At 37.4% G+C, this 21,645-nt stretch overlaps 1 protein-coding gene across 3 annotated transcripts in view; it reads right to left on the bottom strand.

Moving 5' to 3' along the window:
• Positions 1–7,327: 7,327 nt before the first annotated feature.
• HGF (hepatocyte growth factor) overlaps positions 7,328–21,645 on the bottom strand; it is a 58,167-nt gene continuing 43,849 nt past the window's right edge. For 2 of the 3 annotated variants that reach the window (XM_085083561.1, XM_085083570.1), the window contains exons 12-18: positions 20,940–20,978; positions 20,365–20,461; positions 16,997–17,071; positions 16,254–16,400; positions 15,477–15,583; positions 13,500–13,645; positions 7,328–11,414 (exon numbers count right to left, since the gene is read on the bottom strand). In XM_085083561.1, coding sequence (XP_084939687.1) covers positions 11,244–11,414; positions 13,500–13,645; positions 15,477–15,583; positions 16,254–16,400; positions 16,997–17,071; positions 20,365–20,461; positions 20,940–20,978 — 782 coding nt within the window. In that variant the 3' untranslated portion in view covers positions 7,328–11,243. Of the gene's footprint in view, positions 11,415–13,499; positions 13,646–15,412; positions 15,584–16,253; positions 16,401–16,996; positions 17,072–20,364; positions 20,462–20,939; positions 20,979–21,645 lie in introns of those variants that run through there. The other variant, XM_085083576.1, reaches the window with a different exon arrangement.

Raw genomic sequence — 21,645 nt, 5'->3', positions numbered from 1 at the left:
AGATTCACATCAAAGATACCCTGTTAGGATAAATATCCATGGTTAGGAAAAAAATCCAATTGATTCTTGCCCTCTTCCAGCTACCAAAGCTTTACCCAACTAGCACCCTCTAGGAAAAACATCTTAATTTTTTATTTATCTTCATGGTTTGACAGACTGCACTGCATCTGCCCAGACAGAAGAATTAATCAAATGAAATATCTTTGACAAAATTTGCCATCTGGTTTTGACTGCTACATGGCAGTGGAAAAGTTCTGTAAATACATTAATTGAAGACATTTATGGCAGCTCTGTATCATCAGAGCCATGTAACAATGATAAAATCCACTGCAGAGCCTGACCTGGAATATTTCCTATTTTTATTCTTCACATCATCTTGAAGCTGTTTCTTACAGAAATCTCACTGTAGAGATCACATTTAGTGTCAGATTGGCAGTAGCCCCCATCCTATGATTCAAGTGATCTATCACCCTACAAGAAGTCCAGAATTGTTTTGAGAGAAGACTTTTAAGTTCATCAAGTCTTAAGCAAGGTGACAGAATCAGATCCATTCTATTTCATGTTATTTATTTCAATGCAATAAAAATTGATCTTGAAGGGAAAACCAAGCCTGGTGAGTCACACTCTAAATGGCCTGTCCTCCTTTGCAGATGCAGTTTTGTACCACATGACAGGCATGAAATCTGTTTCCAAAAAATTCTACAGAATTATAGCTCTCAATAATGTGTAGTACTGGACAATATCCTTTAGGCTATAAGGTGAAGTGTTAGGTACATAAAGATCTTTTTAGTTTCTATAATCTGTGAAATGTTTTCTTTTCCTCAGAGCTCATATTTTATTTGTTTTGAATGTGAGACAAAACATTAGGAAAGGCCTGGAGGGAAGTCTAGTACACAAGTGACTAGTAACAGTCTAATCTCCTTTTACTATTGGAGGAAAATATGTTTTGGTTTCTTTCTTCTTAGTCAAGTAAACAGATAAATATATTTCCCCTGGCTTCCATTACAGCAATTTGGCAGTTACAGAAGAATCCTTTCAGTTTTGATTTCCTGTCAGCTTTACTAACAAATGACCACAGAGTACAGTACTCTCTTGGTGTGGTTTTTATAGACTCTGTGCCTTAAAAGAAGCATTTTTGAATGAAATTGCTATATGTTCTCACTTGGAGGGCTTGGTTTGTTTTCTGCATGAGTAAATTTCTTCTTCTAATGAACGTGTGAAATTAGGAAAACGACAGGAAGGATGTGGCCTGAAAAATAACATTTTTTAAAAAAAAACCCTTTTCTTCCCTTGATCTTCATCCTCTGAGCTGGAGTCAAAAGACTAGCCAAATTCAGATACAGACATAAACTGGTTCAGACCACTCTTTCAGTTTGCCCATAGCAAACAGAAAAACCAAACCAAACCAGCTCCGTGTGCAAAGGGCTGATCTCAGGGAAGTCAGTGGTGTGCTGCTGAGTGTTTTCAGCAGAACTTGCTGAAATTTTTCCCTCAAAGTTGAGCTTCTTCTCTTAGATTTATCTTTCAAAGAAAGAGACCTGACAACAATATGGCTCATGAGTTGTGGTCAGAAGCTATATGGGTCCTAAGCTCCTCAGTGGCCACTCCTATGGGCTGGGACCAAAAAATTATTGTGCTGCTTTCTCACACCTAAAATTCCCTGAGGGTCGCTCCTAACATTTGTCTCTGCAGAATGTGTCTGTTTCAGGCCAGGCATGTATTCACTACTCAGGCAGTAGCCCGTCTTGAAGAGCAATCAAAAGCCTTCTGTATGAGTAATATTCTTTACTAACAATTCTCTTTTCCAGAGTGAGTTTTCTTTGTCTACTCTCACACACCACAATTGTCTTTATAGACGTGGTCTCTGGAGAGAGTGAGGCAAACGTAGAAATGCCACTATTCCATGCCATTGCTGAATTTTGTTCTTCAACATGTTTGCTCAAGTATCCCCTCAGTCTGTTTTCTGCAAAAATGTCCTGCAGTGAGTGCTCTGTGCTGTTGCTGAGTCTGCACCAAGGGACACAGATAGCAGCGTGGGGCGGGGGAAAGGGGTGAGAGACAAAGTGACTTCATCATTTCCACCCTTACAGAGAAGATAATGAGCAAAGCACTTTCCAAACAGAGAAAGTGAAGTGTCTTCAGACAGCAAAGGAGGCCAAAAAAACTGCCAAGAGTGGATTGAAGAGAACTTTCCAAAAAGCTGTCCTTAGCAGACCATAAATCTTACCCAGAAGACAGTTCAAACACAACACTTGCACCAGCCCTACTCTTCCCTGTTTATTTTCTTCCTGTCAGCATTAAAATAGAATAATAAAGTACCAGACAAACAAACAAGACAAACAAGAAAATAAGCAAGAAAACCCAGTAGAGAAGAAAAAGATTTGGAGACCTTGTCTGTCAGCAGTGTTGAGGAGTCCCTTGGATCACTCTGTGCAGCAGCCTCTGCAAACACCCCTGCCTCACCACGTCTGATCCAAGAAAGGAATTCATAAACTCTTCTTAAGTGTCTGAAATAACCATTCAGAGGATATGGGAATGCCAAGACTATATTTAAATATTTAACAGGGAAGCATATCCAGAGCTTTTGTTTTGTGCTCGAGTGAGGTGTTTCCCTGTAAGCTTTGGCTGTCCAAGATCACATCAGTGTCACAGATCCTTCCTGCATTAAGTTGGAAATTGCTTTAAAGATGAGGAGTATTTTACTCTCTTGAAGAAACTGACAGGGAAATGGGGAGAAAATTCCACCCTCCTCACAGTAAATTGGGAAAGATAGGAAACTCTGCTGCCAATTTTGAAAGGCAATGCAAAATACATACCCAAATAGGCAGGGAAATACCTCTTTGGAGGAAGCCACACAGAGTGTGAGCCTGGGGAGGTAAGCAAGAGTGCTGGAGGGAAAACAAATGGATTTCAGCTGGAAACCAGCCTGGTCTCTGTCAAACATACCAATAAAACTGACATGTTCCTGCAGACTGAGTTGGTAAGATCTGCATGTCATGATGGGAAAAAGTACTGATAAGAAAATGTAGCAGCATTAAAGCAAAGGCCAGCTAAAGAAAACTGAAAAGCCTTTTTGTTGATTTTTTTTTCTCCTTTTATTTTCCAAGCATGTGTATGAATCAGGCAGGAAGGTAGGGCTTAAAAGAAATTTACATAGGAAGCTGAAGGAATTAATGCTCAGGGATTAGTGTTAGGGAGTTATATGAACTAAAAAGTTGCTAACACTAAGTGACATCAGAGGGGATTAAAAAACACAATTCTTGCAAATACAGCTTGGAGTCTCTGCTAAAATAAAAAATAAAATAAGGTGAGAAATCAGCCTGGGAAAACAGAACTTTAGAAGTGACTCTTAACCAAATTAATTAAGATAACAGCCCAGAGAGAGCTCCAGTGAGGAAGCAGGTTTCTACAGGAAGAATATTTGCTTTTAAGACAGCTTTAAAATTAAGGCCAGCCTCTGGTGATAGCTACCAAAAATTAAAGTGGAATAAAAGGAAAAAGAAACCATCCAGAAGGATCTCCCAAGGGCCATGCACTCTTTCAATTAGCAGTGTAGTTGCAAGTGGTTAGCAGTGATTCCGTAAAACATTTGAGCATTTCAAGGGCCAAGGCTGAGCCTCTTAATTTCTAACTTTTGGGGCTTTCACATGCAGGTCACAGTCATACTGATGTGTACAAACTATAACACAGATGGCTGAAAACTAGCCAGGCCTACTTTGTCTGCTTCCAGGACAGCAAACAGCAATCCTAGATCTCATACATTGCTCCAGGAAGAATGTGTATCTGCACACATGGGCACACATGTATAAAGTGATATGCAAACATGCAATCATTGCTGGACTGATTGGATTGGTTTGGATCCAGCTAATCCAGAGCATAGCCAAAGGATAAGAGGTATTTAAGGTTTTATTCCAGCTCAGGCTCTCACTGCAAAAGTTTGCCATCACAGATGTGCCAAATCAGGATATTAAAAATTTATACTTCTGGCTGTCACCATTAAGTTTCCCCTTGTTATTTTTGGTTGGTTTGGAAGTGAGATAAGTGCTCCTGGTAGGATGACCTCTCTTCTCATGCTGTCTTGTTCCTGTACTAAGGCACTTGAGTTATCACAGCACTGGGACAGGGAAACCCCCAGGTTATAATGCCTTTCCTGAAAGTATGTGTGTAGACTGAGAATTTGTTGATTAGTCAGCTAGATCCCATTGTGAAAGCATCTATGTGCATTTGGGTGAGTGTGACATGCACTTGTTTCTTTGTCCATGTGTAATTTGTGTGCTTCTAGTGCAGAGTCTCATCAAACCTCAGGCAATTATGGCTGGTTTGGTACAGATAGCTGTGGATAACCTCCCCAGGCTTTGCTGGTGTGGGGTGTGCAGAAGCCATCTAACCACTAAAATATTCCTTTCCATGAGCCGATGTACTTGATGGCAGGTTCAGAACATCAGGGTGGATTGCTGAAGGCTGAGCTGCAATGGGTTTTCACCTCCTAAAGGTATTCTGAGGACTTTTTCTGAATATGTACAACAGAAAAAAAATGAGGCTATGTGGGGACTTCGCCAACAGAAACACAGGATTCAAAGAATTACAGGATCAGGCTATAATTAGGACTCATAGGCTCTGTGAGGATGCACAGAAATGGAAAACAGAGGCTTTCAAGTGAATGCTTAATGCAAATCTTCCACAACTTACGCTGCTGTGAACAGCAAATTTTCTGAGCTTTCATTTAATAAAAGTAAAAAAAAAAATTTAAAAGTAAATAATAAAAAAAAGGAGTTCTGTGATGGCAGTTTTGTAACTGCTCTGTGAAGTTAGAGCACTGTTAAACACAAGGCTGAACAGCAGATGGCATATTTACGCCCAAGACATGAGACTGTTGTTGACATGGTTTGTAATAGCAATGTTGATGTAAATGCATATTTGCTCATTGTGTGTATAATGCTGACATTAATCCTCAAGAAAAGAAAACCATCTGGAATTTTTTTAGTCAGTATAATATGAACTGAATTAAATACTATAAACTCACATATTGCTGAAGGCAAAACTTCTCTCAGTCAAGGAGAAGGACTATATCCTTATTTGTGTTTTACACTAGCCTCATCTAATCCAGTGTACACCTCTAATGTATTTACCTTATTTTTGTTAAATTTTTACAAATTGCACTGTCCTCTATATATTTTTTCTCCCAGTATAATATATTAAATAACCCAGTTGAGGTCAACACTAGCTTCAATAGACAAAATTTGAGATATCTCAAGCAAACGACATCTCTCGGACTCTGAAGTGGTACATTTTTTTGCTCTGGTGGGGAGTTTTTCCCAAAAGAATTTATTCTTTTGTGTATAAAGGCTGCATTAATAGCAACTACATTCATCATGGGTTTTAAAATCATTGTTGTTGATCTTCTTCTTCTTAATAATTTATAATAATAACAAAATTATTATTTAATGACGAATATTTGAATAGTAAGCAAATGAACCAATTCTCATCTTCAATTAGACTCTGAGCAAAGTTGATTTTCTGAAGTGGAACTTTGATGCCCAGCTTTGAAATAAAATGTATGTTTTCTCCCTCTGCCACTTTCTAACCATGTGGAACATGCACTGAGCACTTCCTTAAGTCAGGATCTGAAACAAGCTCATGACAAGGTCCGAGGGATTCAGAAGGAAAATTTAGGACATATCCATTAGCCCTAGACTGGACTAAATGGTAGTGTTTTGACAGTGATTTCAATGCAAGTAGGATCAGGTCCTCAGACACAGAAGCACAACTTGTCCTATACCTTCTGTGAAAATATAGAGAAGTCATTGCATCTTTCCAAGTCTTCTCAAAAAAGTGAAGTAGATTTAGCTATTAAGCTATTCCATTACAGCTTTTCACACCATATATCCTATGTTATAAAAATTGAGACAACTTAAAAAAAAAATATTTTAGGACTTATTTTGTTATTAATCTTTTTATGGTTTAACTTTTTCCTCCCAGCTGTTTTCTTTCCTGTTTATTGCACGTGGGTTTTATTGGAACATAGCTGTCCAGAAGTCGGTGCTTTTGAAGGCAGAGTGGATACACAACTGAACCCTACTAAATGGCCTGCTCTGTTTACATGAGGCTTATTAAATAACACCGAGCAGAATGCAAGAAGTGAGCATCAATGTGAGTTTCCACCATTTATCATCTGCAGATTAGAGTGTTCCTTCAGCTACCAAAGATAAAGCCATGACAGAATGTAATATGAAAGCAATATCCCTTTAGAGATTTTTGTGGTGCAAATCGCTGTACAAGCAGTTAATTCTCATGGCTCCCAGAGGACAGACAGGTCACCTGAACATACTGAACACTTTGAATGTAAAACTGTAGCAAAATATCATTTTGACATACAGACTATTTCTAGATTTTTATAACTTTGGAAGCATTCCTGCATGGTTGAAGTTATTACAAGCTTCCTACTGATTCCAGGAGTTCCTGATAAAATCCACTGATTTTGTGAATCAATTACAAAACCCGCTTTTTTGGAAAACAAACAGAAAGTGATGTTTGACACAGAAAACTGAGAATCAGATTTCAAACACTCTGCATATGACTCTATTTGAAAAATGATTCACTGTTGATATAACCGGAGCAAATATATATTTAGATCATCAAAATCACAGTGTAACCAGGAATGCTTACAACTTTGAAATTTCAGCTGGATAATGACAAAGAAGTAATGAACTTACTGTCCCTTATTTGAACTCACCAGAATGCTCTGATGTTACAGGAGTTTGACAATCCTTGGCCCTGGTCTGGTGGGGTTAGTAAGGGTGTTGCTTGTTTCTTTTTCTGGTAGCTGCTGGCTGGTTGTGGTATTAAATGCAGCAGCAGCACCAAGGTTTTTTGCAAGTTATTCCTCTCCTTTGCACCATGTTTTGTGCCATCAGTCATATTAAGTGATACTGTGAGGGGAGACCTTTCCAGAAGTGTAAAGTATATTTATATAAATGAGTAAAATTCCAAGCCTCTCATACTGAAATTTTAAGGAATTAAAATCCCTTGGAAAATATTTGTTTAGCTTGAGCACATCCTTTCCACTGCAAATATACTCTCACTGTAATAGGCTTAGTCCATTTTCAGTGCAGAAATCAGTCAGAAAGGTCTTGGGAAGTCTCAACACGATCACCATGTATTTGGCTGTCTCTTTCATTATATTTTCAATTCTCCTGTTGGACACTTGAGGATCTTTAAAGCACCAGTCCTCCTTACTCCACATTAAAATCCCTCACTGGAATTGGAACTGGGGGACTTGCAGTGGGGTTTTGACCTTCTTTCAATAAGAAATGTAATGCTAATTAAGTTGTTGTTTTTTATAAAATACTTTATTAAGAATAATAAGAGTAAACAAGGTTACAAAAATACCAACTTTATTAACTAATGAAGATGTCGTTAATTACAGAAGATTTGTATTACAAGTTATAACCACAGTGTTCCCTTTTCATTAGGCATTCAGCAAGTTGTACTTAATGGGAGCATTATTTTTCCCACTTCAATAAGAAAAAATACTTTTATCATACACTAAACTCCACAGGCAGCTCCCTGAAGTTAGATCCCATGCAAGGAAACACCACATATAAATGCCCAAGTGTATGTTTTAAAAGGAACACCAGAAAATTTGAGGGTGAAAAGCCATGTCAGTTCCTGCCAGCAGCCCCAACATTCAAAAACAGTAATATACCAGTGCACACGAGGGAGGAAGAAAATAATTGATAAGGAGACAAGGCTAAGAAACAAATCCAATAGGCTTTACACACACAGTCTCCATGGGGGATGACTGGTTTACAACCAGCCTTCCACAAGGATGAAGACAAAGCCTCAACTCCTGCTGAAGTTGCCTGGGAACTGAGAATCTTTGCACAAGAATCCATGGGGAAAAGCACTGAAAAACTCTTAGGCCCTGCTCTTTTGACAATCACATTCACTGAATTCATGGGACATTTTGCCTGAGTAGATTTTGACCCCTAGAGATATATTTGGACCCTCGTCTGAAAAGCTCTAATTCAAGTGAGTAGCTCTGTCAAGTACATTGGCATTACCTGCAGCAAGGGATTGCAGAATGCCTCAGAGAATTTTAATCTTAAACTAGAGAAGAAGATTTCAGCAGTAGCAGCAAAAATCTAGACCAGTACATTCCCAATGAGAGCTGCATTTTTCTTTGAGGGTCATGAGGTTTATGAGAGAAAAAGAGATAGGGGGAAATGCTTTTTTAGGGGAAAATATTTTCTTTAAAAAAAAGGGAGAAGAATTAGCCAGTTCCAATGCCCAAAGAAAAGAGTAATTAAGTTATACTAACTTCAGTTGCACAAAATCAGCTCTAAAGTTTTAATTCTAGAATTTTATATCCAGACATTACACCTTTCAGAGATCAAGGATTAGTTACAGCAAGGAGAATGAGAATGAAATTCAATGGAGTTTAAGAATGTCCTTTGATAAGAATTTAAGTTCTGTACCCTTTATTCTGATTAAAATCACATTAATGCAGTAAAGTCCATATCCCATGAAGTTAGTAAGAGGCTTTCCAGCAATTTAGATGGGCACTAGATCAGGTTCCCTTGTTATAACAGAAAGAAAAATATTACAACAGTGAAAAAATATCTATAGAGTGTCCTTTCTTAAGAGAATCCTGTAGTTATAACAGTTGCCTGGTACGGTACCATTGGTACCAACAAGAAATATTCACAGGAATAAATGAAGTACAGATTCATTACCACATGTCATTATTCTTCTCTTCCCTTGCTCTTCAGGATCTCAGGTGCCCTCCATTCTGAGATAGGGAGAGCAAAAGTACCTGGTAAGCAAGTGCATACAAACTTGTTAAGTTCTGGAGCATCAACTCTGCACAATTTATTTAACTGAGGCGCTGCCCAGAACAAACAGGTAAAAATCCTTACACATTGTCTAACAAAAAACAGTATTTTTATCATATATATATATGTGTGTGTGTGTGTGTGATATATATATATAAAAATCACAGTCTTCTGCACAGCAGAAGCTTATAACTAAAATATTTTAGGATTCGATTTTTTTAGATAGACATAACAAAATGCCTGCAAATATAATACAGTGAGCACATAACAATTCTTAGAATACAAAGAGTGAACATGGAATTGTATATTTTATCCACATTCTACTTGTGGCTGAGAACAAAACTCACTTGGAGTTTTTTAAAAGTCTCTGTTAAAAATTTAATCCTGTCAATAAGGTATGGTCAGTATATACTTAGTATGAATACAGTCTTCACCTACATGACAATAATTAAGTGTAAATACAACAGGCTAAATCCTGCCCTCTTTAGGCCTGGTAGGTAAGAGAGGCCAAGGGGAGCATGAAACCTTCAGATGTGGCCAGAATAGATCGAAACAGACTGTCTGCATAGCATCCACAACCTTGAATCTGCTGTACAGAGAAGTCACATCTTGTCCAAAGAGACTATTTACATCAGGAGGAATTTCAGAAGCTCAGCTTGCTGAAAGACTTCTTCCCATGTGCCAGTAGAATCCACTGCATGTGTGACACAAATCTCAGCAAGCCAAGCCACACAAGCATGGGCTGAAATCATCCCAGCTCACCAGGAGATGTAAGCATACTTGAGTCCCACTGAAGTCAAAGTGCACTGCTGAAGAAGATTTGGTGAGTCAAGATGAGGCCTGTCTGCCAAGACAGCTCCTGAAGTGGTTTCTTTCTGACAGAGCAGAATTCAACCCTGCATCTTCTCAATGAAATGTCCTTTTGTATGTCTACATCAGGGTGTCAGCCTCGTGGCTATGCAGTTAGATATGATACACAGACCAAACACTACTGGAACTATTTACAATTTACACAGTCACAAGTGAAGTAACAGTGCTGTTACTTATGCAATTACATGTACAGTAGTAAAACTAACAATTGGATATATGTCGTAACAACTTTCCAGAAATTAAAAGGTAATCAGTGCCACCTATAACAACATATTTGTACAATACCTCCAGACATAAAACTAAATGCCTACAGGAGAACGAGCCCTTTTCATAGATAATGACTTTTTGTTCCCTTTCCCTGTCAGCATGAAGGAAAATGATTGTCCTATATACAGGCAGGAAACAAGCAACTAAACTATTGGTGATGGTGTCCATATTAAATACAAGATCATATCAATCTCTGCAATCATTTTATTATCCTGAAAGGAATTATACAAAGGATAGAATTTTGTCCAAATCTAGTTAAGGTTTTATTTAAGTTCTCAAGTCTCTGAAAAACTATTAACGTATTATTTACTTTTCCCAGTCTTCAGTCTCTCAGCCAGGAGCCAGATTCGACTGTTCTTTTTCCTGCTGTAAATGCAGAGTTTCATGAAATAACTAGAACTAACTGAATTTTTAATACTTGTCTGCTTAGGAAGATTTGGGCATATTTGATTGAAATTTCCTTTAATGCCCAAAGTCTTCCAATAGCTATCAGGATTACTTTTTCAAACTGTACAAAACGCTGTCTTTAGTATTGCAAAGCTACAGTTATTTCTGGGTCAAACTTCAAAGAAATGATAACATTTTGTTAACCAAAATGGCTTTTGACATATCTGTGAGAGGACCACATGTACAGCAAATGAACCAAGTGCAGAATTAGAGTCTGTAAGCGCTGTGCAAAAGAAAGTGGTAGTGACTTCTATGAGAACTCTGCTTATGACAGTCTTGTCAAAGTCCATCAGTAATGAAAAGATTACTTACTAAAGATATTATTTTTTAATAAAATACTGAAATCATTGACCTCTTATAAGGGGGGAAGAGAAATATGATCATAAATGCTGTCCTTGACAGATGCATATATCTCTCAGTAGGGCTTTTGTCATATATGAAGAGAAATATATGTCTCATAGAAAGAATACAATGTGTTAAGTAGAACTATAATTTGTTTCTCCTTCTAAGATAATCTGAAAAGCAGCATGAAAGAGGTCATATGATCTATTTCTACAAAACCATTTATCACCTAGTAATAATGTCTTTGCCAAATTGTTTATCCATTCAAGTATCTTCAGGAGATATGTCACCATACTTGCATATACTGTAAGTCACTCCAACATTTATAAAACGACACGGATAGACAAAAACACCAAAAATACCCATAAATATTAAAAGAAGCTCAACAAACTTGACTATCAAGTACTTAAAAATTTGTTGATCTTTACATTACACATTAATTACACGGTGTCCAAAATCTTTCAACTGAAGTTGTTGAGTTTTTCAGGGTTTTCTGTAGGTCATCATAATCTTGTGTATCCACCGGGAATAATATGAGACGCGAACAAAAATCCCAGGACGATTTCGAATGGCACATCCACGGCCAGGAACAATGACACCAATTACTATCTTCAGCCTGTTTTGTTCACAAACCAAGGGACCTCCATAGTCTCTCTAGGAAAAAATAAACAGAATGAATGTCACTTTTCAAAATGCTTCAAGACACAGCTCCCACCTGTCTACTACAGACTGGCTTCTTTCAGGGATGACATGATGCATGGGCAATAAGTGTTATTCTTGCCATAGGACTTAAACCAACTTCCAAGATCTTTTTCATCACCAGAACTTATGAGAACCAATGTCAAAGTTGACCTCTGACCTTTGGTTCCTTTCCATGCAAATTGAGCTCTGTGATCCATCTTAACATGTGATTCTAGTGACTTCAGATTTCCTTCACCTCTTTCAGCTACCTGCAAGCCTAATATTTGTTTATGTAAATATAAACCAGATGAGCAGAATGTGAGCTGACTGATAAACATCTTTGTTATGATGACAGGCTTTGCATCAAAGACTACTGACAAATTCAAGTTAGTATCTTTCATCTTACAAGACTCTAGGATGAGAATCTATATGTACTAATTGGGAGAGGGGATAAAAAACACAATCAAAGGCAGTGGTTTTTTAGACATTATTTTGAGACATAACTTGTTAAAATGATATTTTTCGTTATCCTTAATGAATGAGACACATATACACCAGCTTATGCATTTTATGAAAATTTGGAGTATGACCTGCTGAGATCAGAGTTAGATATAATCACACAGATCTGGCACTTGAACATAGAAACTGCAGTTTTTACCCAGGCTAAAGGTAGACTGGACCCAGGAAACTCACTGCAAAATGAGACAGCAAATGCTCATATCAGATAGAGAGTTATTGTTTAAAAAAAATGAAAGCTGACAATTAGCATTGCATTCTCTCTGGATCACCAGAGAAACAACAATGCTTGACCTTTATTTGGTTTGGGACTTTTTTCTGACTGACGGCAGACTAGTTCCCTCATGAACAATGAACTGTGTCAGTGCCATCACAGTGCCTCATAAAACACTTTCAGGAGTGGAGTTTCACCTGCCAATCTGATTTTGTTCCTCTGCCTGCTCTCTGCTGAGGCAAGTAGCTTCAAAGGAGAACTTAGGGAGCAGGAAACTGCTCAGTGATTAAGACTGATTGCTAATATTAATTCAGTCCATTTCTTCTTGCAGGGGAAAACAAAGTGCAAGATCCCAGCAGACTTCCATGCAGATGTTTCATTTATAAGCCTTGACAAGTCTAAGACCTCATTTACAATTAAATATTTTATTTTGAATAAAATACTTTGCAACAAAAAATGATCCCATGGAATATTAATAACGAATGGAAGAGGCCTCAGATTTATGAAGATGACCTCTGTTCCCCATGGTTTGGTAGTACCCTTGGGTAGAGAAAATTTTACTACATGGTTAACATTGGTATTAGGAAATCAACAATTCTATTCCAGGTAATAAATACTTAATAATGTTCATTACTTCCCTCCTTCTAGATATCCTCAGTCAGATTTTCCACCAAAAAAAAAAAAATTATCTTCCTGCAATAAATTATTTAAAGCTTTTCTCCTCAGATGTCTTTTCTCCATCATCAAAACTAGCACTAAGCAAAACAACTGTATCAAACTATATGATCACTGAAGTAATTCTCCTGTCCTCACCAATATGTTGCTTGGGCTTGATTAGGGAGACCAAAATTCTCCAGCCTTCTGACTAACAAAAACCTCAGTACATTTTTGGATCTTTCTCCTTTCTTCCTAACTTTGTCAACTCTGTTGAGTACTGACTGTTATGTGTTTTGCGTGCAATACTTCATCTAAATAAGAAGGTAAATTTGTCCAGCCTTTGCTTCCTCCTCAATCAAAATACACATCTATTGCTAGCACAGAAACCACCTTAGCTCTTATTATACAGAACACGTTTGTTTCAGCCTAGTGAAGTGTTTTAGTCATATAAGTATACTTAAGATTCACGTAAATATTTCAGTGGTGTGGTAGCACAGTGAAATTGACGCAATTTCTGCACTCTGACATAAAATAGAACACTTGTAACACAAATCATTTTCTAATGCAAAAGTTTAGTGCAGTGAGAATAATTATAAAAAAATCTCCAGTAAATAATTTTTGGGACAGAAATAGCCAGGGTACTAAAAAATATTAGGAAGTGTAATATTTACCTCACAAGGCCCAGCACCTATGGTTTCAGCCACTGCACAGATTTCAGACTCATTCACAGTGATCTTCCCTTTGAGATATTGGTTGCATTTCTCATTTCCCAAAATAAACAGGTTTGCTACTCGTAGAAGGCCATCATAGTTAACTACTACAATTGTAAAGAGAATAAAAAATTTATTCCGTTTTCAGGAGAAAAATGTAATTCAAGATACAGTCTAGATAAATTGTATTTTCAGTTATTGTACTCTCTCTACAATACTCACATTTTTGCCCAGCCCCACTGTTATCATGCTTTTGTGTTTGGATTTCTTATATTTTCTGCAAAAGGGATTTGCCAGACATTTTTTTGGTTTTCATGTCTGTTCAGTTCTCTGAGAATATCTGGGTAAGTTTTTGGTACTAGAATAAAGGGCTGGGTAACTGGGCTTACTCTACAGCTCACCAGCAGCTTACCCAGTCCTCAAAGAAATCAGAAAAAGAGCCTGAAAATGTTATCACTCCCATCAGTGGAGGGAGGATTCTGCTCCCTGCCTCAGACATGAGTTAATGTGTAACAGGGCCTGCCACTGCCAAGGACGTGTGACTTGAAAATACTGCAGCAGAGTGGAGTTTTTCTCACTCTGTGCTGGCTCAGCTACCCTGAATGACTTTGTGCCTGCAAGGGCAGAGCCACAGCCTTGTGCAATCTCCATTCATCAGTGTGAAGGTCAGGAAGCAGGAGCCCTGTGGAGCTCACTCTTGTTCTACATGTCGAAAGACAAGCCTGTACAAGCTGCAAAGATAAATAAAGGGTCTGGACCTGCCCATTCTCTGCACAGCCATCAAAAGAAAATGCCAAGCTTGCCCTCCACTGACTTATTATCCTGTTTTCTTGAAAAAATGGATGTAACACTTCTTCCTTCCACGACCGTGAGGATTATAATAAGTAGTGCATAAAATATAGCACAAAGTCCTCAGATGACAGATGTTATGTATTTACTCTATTACGTAACTCCACAACATTGCAAATTCCTTATCAGTTCTCTTAAGCTGAGCTTTCCTGTGATGCTGTTCTGTGCTCCAGCCCCATGTCCCTGTCCCCCAGACAGTGATGCCCCCAGAGGATGGCTAATATGGACATGCTGGGAACATCAAAGGCAGTCATTTGGGAGAGGGCTGGTACAGATTAATTGCCACCCACAAAGAAATGGCAGAGTAATGGCTACAAGGAAGACAGCCTCAGAATCCCAGCCTAGTTTCTGCTCTGCTTCCAGGACAGTGTGAGTATATTGCTGCTGCTTACTCAGGGTCTGTGGCAAAACAACATTTGAGCGCAGTAAATATTGGAGTAATTATTGTCAACTGGCAGCTATTAACTTTTTATCAACACATAATTAGCCAGATATAGCATTTACCAGACTAAATAAATGTCTGTTCTCCCACATATTTGTATTTTCTTCACACAAAACTGTGTTTAATAAACATTAGTAAGGTTGCAAAGTCAAGTACTCAAAAGTTAGGAAACGCCAGACTTAGAGTTGCCTGTGCATCCCTAGTTCACTGTCACTGTGTATGTTAATAAAGTCTTTGGTTATATGTTTCTGTACTAGTTTTTCCAAAGGGGTCTGCTTTGGGATACAGAAAGAGACTACTCAAGCAGATGAACAAGAATTTGTCAAAAAACCCTGTTAACATTCTGCAGAGCAATTCTGCTAGTTTTTTAAACATTTTTCTCTAATTAATTCCTTGAAATGTTTGAAGCATTTTGCCTGTCACTGAAACAACAACAAGAAAAGAAGAGACTAGTAGAAAGCATTTAATATTAAATTAACATGGATAAAAGGCTCAGAGATTTACAACATTAGAAGAAAACCCCAAGTCTATTTTATAACAAGTGTTGGACAACTGTGGCATCAGGCAATACCAGCAGCCTCACCTATAATGACAAGAGGAAGTAAGTTGTCAACGTATTCATTTAGTTTTTAAAAATAGTTTCTTACATCCAGTGTATCCCCATCCATAAACACTGCAGCTGGTCTTCTCTGGAATGGTACATCCAGAAATGGGCAATCGGATTATTTCTACAAAATTTGTCAATATAGCAGGTCTGAAAAGATGAAAAAAAATAATAGATACAATGGATTTTACTTAACCTTCTAAAATATATTTTAAAAATTACATTAAGTCTGTTACAGACCACAGCAATTAAAAACTGTGCCAATGTTTTTCTTTCATTTTCTATCTTTGAAGAATATGATGGATTCTTCTACCTATTTTTTGTGCTACAGCTGCTAACTGTCAAAAAGTCTTGAAATGCTGTCACCACTTTTATGCTATATAACTTGGGTTTTAATCTTAAAAGTAAGTTGTGATAGCATTTCATTTGAATATATAGGTTTGTTAATATGGAGAAAGTTTGAAAGCTTGTATATACACAAGGATCTCAGCTACAATCTGGTGCTTATGCTACAAATTAAAACCATACTCCATGTGGGTACTTTGTGGGCTTTCTTTAAATCTCTCAACAAACCTAAACATGGTTATCAGGAGAAAAAATGCAGGCAGGATTTTTCAGAGTAACATCTGTTTTCTGAGTAACGTAGATGGACCTGTACTTCTGCATTTACCAAGTAAAATTTCTTTCAGTTGGAAGTTTACCCCATGGAGAGAGCATCTGTAGTATTGGAGACAGTGGAGCAAAGTACTTGCAAATCTCATTTAGGAAGAATCTCACGCATCAGATGAAAACGTAGGAATTCACAATAACAGCTACTAACCTGCTAAGTTTCAGTAAGACCAAATCTGACCCTGCAGGGCCATATACCAACTGGGAGATATTCCGGACTTGCCTATGCTTCTCCTCTCCCTTTCCTTTGATATTATGGACTCCAAGCCACGCTTTGTAGTCTTTCAAATCTTTGTACCTAAATGAAACAAAGTTGGTCATGATTTTGCTGACTATATAACAAAATAACTAAAAAGACTCTGCTTAATATGATTATGCTGGAAGATCTTAACGAACGCTCTTCAGCAAAAATGGCTTTATGCTGCCAACTGCTATTCCAAAATCAACATGCTTGGATGTAAGTTTTTGGCCGGAAGCCATTACATAATTTCATCTCTAACTGTTACTAAAATTTAATTTTTGTTTCATAATAGTGTCCAAACATTTAAATCCTTGGACAGTATGAACCTTTGAACTTTTTTAGATTTACACAAGTTTTCTATTTTATTTTGTCCAGTTAAGTAGAAGCATGATATTATTCTCATAAAGAGGCAATTGTCTAACCATGACACTTGGAAAATCTATCTATGCTTCTATGTAAAATAGCCAGGGCTATTTAGATTTACAGCAATAATAACAGAAAATACCAAGCTCCCACGGGCCTTTTATATCAGAAAAGCAGTGTTAAAGCCAAACAGGAGGGAAAACTGCTGCATTCAAGTTGAAGAAGTGTTGTGCTGATAAGCTCCTGAAAATAGATGGATTTTAATATTGCAAAGCTACAGACTACTGTACCGAGAAGGGAAACACTGCCTTGCTGTAAGAACCCACTCTTCCTTTATCAAAGTACCACCACAGATATGCTTATTCCTGGGGAAAAAAAAAAAAGAAAAGAATAAAGGTTAAAAAACTCAAAAAACAAGCATGTGTATTAGTTTCTACATAGTCAAAAAGTTTAAAGAGTGCTTTTCTCCCCACATGTTTGCTGGCCAAAAGTGGCAGACTGACAACATGAGGAAACTTGTCTCTGTCCCTTTGCTCTACAGTTTCAACACTTACAGTGACATGACTTTGTAGAGCTTTACTTCAATGTGCAAAAACCAGAAAGAAAGACAAATTCAGTTACACTGTTCATTTGGTGGTTTCAAAGATGAATTTGTAATAAGACACCTAAATTAAAATTAAAAAAAAAAAGAGCCAATTCTTTGTAACAGGAACTGGACTGAAACTTTCAAGCAAGTCCCCAAACTGCCACCAGATGTAAACAACATTTGGTCATTATTCATGTAAGTATTATTCAAAGCATTGACCTCAAGGTGGAGAGTTCCTATTTGATTACAAGCCCTATGAGATTTGGGTCCCCACATACTTCAGTTGGAAACAATCTGCAGTGTATGACATCCTACATGTGATTATAGAAAACCTGAAGCATAATATATCAAGTAAAATTAAAGCAATTAAGCATGACAGTTCTTAAAAAAAAAAAAAAAAAGACTGTGGAATGTAGATTAATTAGTTTCCTTCTTTGTGCCTCCAAACTCACATTTATTTTCTGCAGCTCTTTGGAGAGTGAATCAGAATTGTCAGCAATTTGGGAAAAAGTTTAAAATCTCACCATTTATAAATTCAAATCACACAAATGTTCAAAGCTTTGCAAAGAACTACTGGATGGATACCAGACTATATATGGAGTTCAAAGAAAGCAGAATAACATAGAGCTTTGACTATTTTTTAATTTTATTTTGGTTAAGGAGTGAAATATCTGGTCCAAAAGGCTGGAGTCTTTCTAAGATGTAGGTTCTAGCTTGTATTATTATAAAAATATAACAATTAGGAGTATAACTACGTTCTTCCATGTTATGTTTGCATCACTTATTATCTTATTATACAAGATTTCATCATCTGCTTTTGAAGATTGACTAGTACACATATAAAGGTTAATTCATTTTTTAACCATGGGGCAAATTTAGAGCTGGTTCCACGAAACAAATGAAATCCATTTAAATATACTTGAATATACTTGGTTACAGAATCTGGGTTGGATATAGAAGAAAATTCCACTGGTTACCAAATAAGAATAGCTTTTAAGTTTCACTAGGCTGTTGCGGTTTAGAGGATGTTACAGCAGACCTTACCCTAGAGCTTCTCTACCCAGCCCGGTTCAGCGCCTCAGTGCTCCAAACCCTCTGTCCCAGGGCTGGACACTGCGCTCTCACCAGCTGGGGAGCCATAAGGCTAGCTCTGGTCCGTCTGCTTCCACAACCGGCGGTGATAAAGGAGGCGAGGAGGGTCTATGCATTGTGTCCATGGAAGATGTTTATTCACATGGTGCAGCAGAGGCCAACGACCTCCCCGAGGCAGAGATGCCTCGAGGGCGAAGGCCTCACATGCACAGCCACATGTGGAGCATAAACACACGTGGAGCATAGACAGCAAGATGGCGGAGGGTAAGGGGTTTTATAGGGAAACAGAGGGGCAGGGACAGCACACAGGCCCAGTGACCTCTGGGTACAGGGGAGGTACAGGGGCGGAGTTAGGAGTACAGGAACCAATAGGGGAAACCTGAGGGAGTGGCCAGGGCCACGTGGGGTTAGGGTACAGGAACCAATAGGGAAAACTGGGGGCGTGGCTAGGACTGTGTGGAGTAGGGAAGGCAGGACAATAGGTGACAAGTACGGTCGTTAAGAAAGGGGTGTGGGGAACTTGCAGCTATTATCACAATACTAGGCCTTCACCATTCAGGCACAGCAATTCCATTTGGAAGTGTACAGTTAGGTTTTCTTGCAGAAAGTTCTGAAGTGATTAGGATTTTTTTTCAGACAAGATTCTATTTGCTTCCTTGGTAACAATACAAAATAAAACTACATTTTTATGCCCACATGTAATACTTCAAGATATATTTTGCTGCTGGAGTATTCCAGGAATCCCTTATTCATAAAAGGATCTGCAATCATTTAAGCACTCATCTGTTTCATGGAATTTTCTTGCATAGCATAAAATCCAGGTTCAACTACCCTAACAATAGCTATTTAAATTTTAGGCACCCAGATGTAATTCACTTTACCTGCCTAAATGTTCATCAAATATCAAGGCAACTTTTAAAACAGTGCAAAGATTGACTTTTCTAGATTTAGGCCACCTAGTCTAGGAATATAGTGATCTTCCTCTAGAAATGTTTTTCCTGAACCATCTGACTCTCTCCCAGAAAAGTCTACATTTCATGGATCTTGTAAAATGCAAAGATTACAAAGGATGGGAAGGACCCCCCAGAATTTCTCTAGCAATGAAGCAATGTAGAAAATATATTATCATTTTCCATTACTCCCAGTTTTCATTTGATACCTCTTTTACCATGCAGTTTTAAAAGAGATGATGAATCATAAGCTAATATAATTGAGTTTTACTTAAGTCTGGCCCAGCAGACAAAAGAAGTTTGTTTTTTTTACTTTTTTTTTTTCATGATAGAAGATCCAGGGCCGATGCATGAGATATATCCTGTTATAAATTAGTGATTCACACTTCCAGCTGATGAGTTATGAACCAGAGTAAAGAACATAGGAAACAGCCATTCTGTGTTCTGGCTTTTGCACAGCAGCAAAGATCTACCATAATGTAATACATGTGTTATACACAAGCAGTACGTGTCAGGGTCTTGTTTTACAGAATGAAAAGGATTTCCTTATAGCTCCTACTTAGTTTCTTTTTAATACCAAATAAATTTTAATTGCATGCAATGACATGAGGAGAAAGCTCAAATTGACATGGGTATAAATCCTGAATCCTATATTTCACAACTAAATGCTCTGCCATCGAAGTGAAAATATTGATATGAAATTCAATTTTTTTCTAACAGTCTCTAAAATAAACAGTTTAATGCTAAATGCTAAGCCAATGTTATGGAAAGGTCTGCAGTAGCTAATTGAAAGAGCAGAACACTATGAATGCTTTGCAGGTTCATGTGAATAATTTAGTGATAATGAACATATATTTCACCAGCAGAGTGAATACTATGGCATCACCTGACATTAGAGGAATGCTGATTCTCTGCTTTTACAGAATTTAACTGCAGTGTAGAAGCATTCTTACTACAGTCAACATTTTCAACAGTTCCCAAACAAGTATCTTTGTAATTGTAATGCCCCTCTAATCAAAGTGATAGTTACCTGTATGTCAAACTAACCACCCATCCTTCGTTAGTTTGTGTTGGGATTCCATTTACAACTCTCAAATGTTTTGTTGAGGCACAAGGAATGGCAGTATCTGAAAGCAGGTCCAGAGATTGCATTTTACTAAAAACAGTGGTAGGAAACCTGCACAGTTGCACATAAGGACCACAAGAGGGTCAATATTTATTATGGATTAATTTTCCTGTACTAATGAAATTTATTTCTAGGCCATCAAAACTACTTCAGTGAAGCAGATTAGGTCTATTTAAATATCCATAGCGAATATAAAATACATATATTTAAATAGCTCTTTTGAGAGTTACATAGTTAAAAGGCAAACATTGAAACTAATTACCAAATCTCACCACAGGCAAGACATGACAGTGAGAATAGATAAAGGAGTATAATAAAGCTATTCCCCATTTTCATCTTGTAAAATTAATTTTGCTCAGTCTGTATGGTGGGGGTTTTTATAACTTTAACTGATCTTTATCTTGTTTCCCAACTGGAAATAAATGTCTAGACTTAGAGGATTGTCATGCACTGCACAGTTCATGAACAAACTTACTTACCATCCAAGCTGCTTGTAGTAGGAGTTGTATCACCTTCACCTAGACAGATACATAAAACAGCCATAATATAAAAATTAAATACATTTAAAAATTGAATAGAGTAAAATTCAACAGCAAATGGCATATTGTTAACTTTAACGGCTCACATAGTTTTAAACTTCTATGGTTTGTTCAATACGCTGCAAAAGCAGTATTTAGTAAAGATTAACAAGAAGAAAGAATTTTATTCCAATAGAATGAAATAAGAAATAAACATTTTGTAACAGGAACGGCAAGCATTTTTCTTCTTGGCTAAATCCTGAAGACATCAGGATGCCCATCATGTTCAATTTACATGTTTCATTCAAAGAAGCAAATGCTGAAAAACAAAGTTATTACTTTTCTATAAGCTTTCAGGAACTATAGAATGTATGTGATTGACTACAAATAAGACTGAAAGAAATTCTCAATTCCTTACAAAACTTCAAAGGTCATTTTAAGTTCCTGTAAGAAAAAATTTATTCTTATCAAAACATGTTCCCCAAAATCTGGTTCAGTTCCTCCATCTAGTCGGAGTGAAAAAAAAGGTTACAAAAAGTTTGCTTAACCTCGGTTCAAAATTTTTGCCTTCAGTGACAGATACAGAGTGGCCCAGCATTATGAAGTAGAGGTACAGGTGTAGCTACGAAAAATTTGCATGAGGAAAATTTAAACAGTCTCGTACAAC

Source organism: Lichenostomus cassidix, chromosome 1Aa (assembly GCF_008360975.1).
Source record: "Lichenostomus cassidix isolate B80296 chromosome 1Aa, HeHo_3.0, whole genome shotgun sequence".
NCBI classification, from domain to species: Eukaryota; Metazoa; Chordata; class Aves; order Passeriformes; family Meliphagidae; genus Lichenostomus; species Lichenostomus cassidix.
Note: the sequence above shows the minus strand (reverse complement) of the source record. Positions and strands in the feature narration are given on the sequence as shown.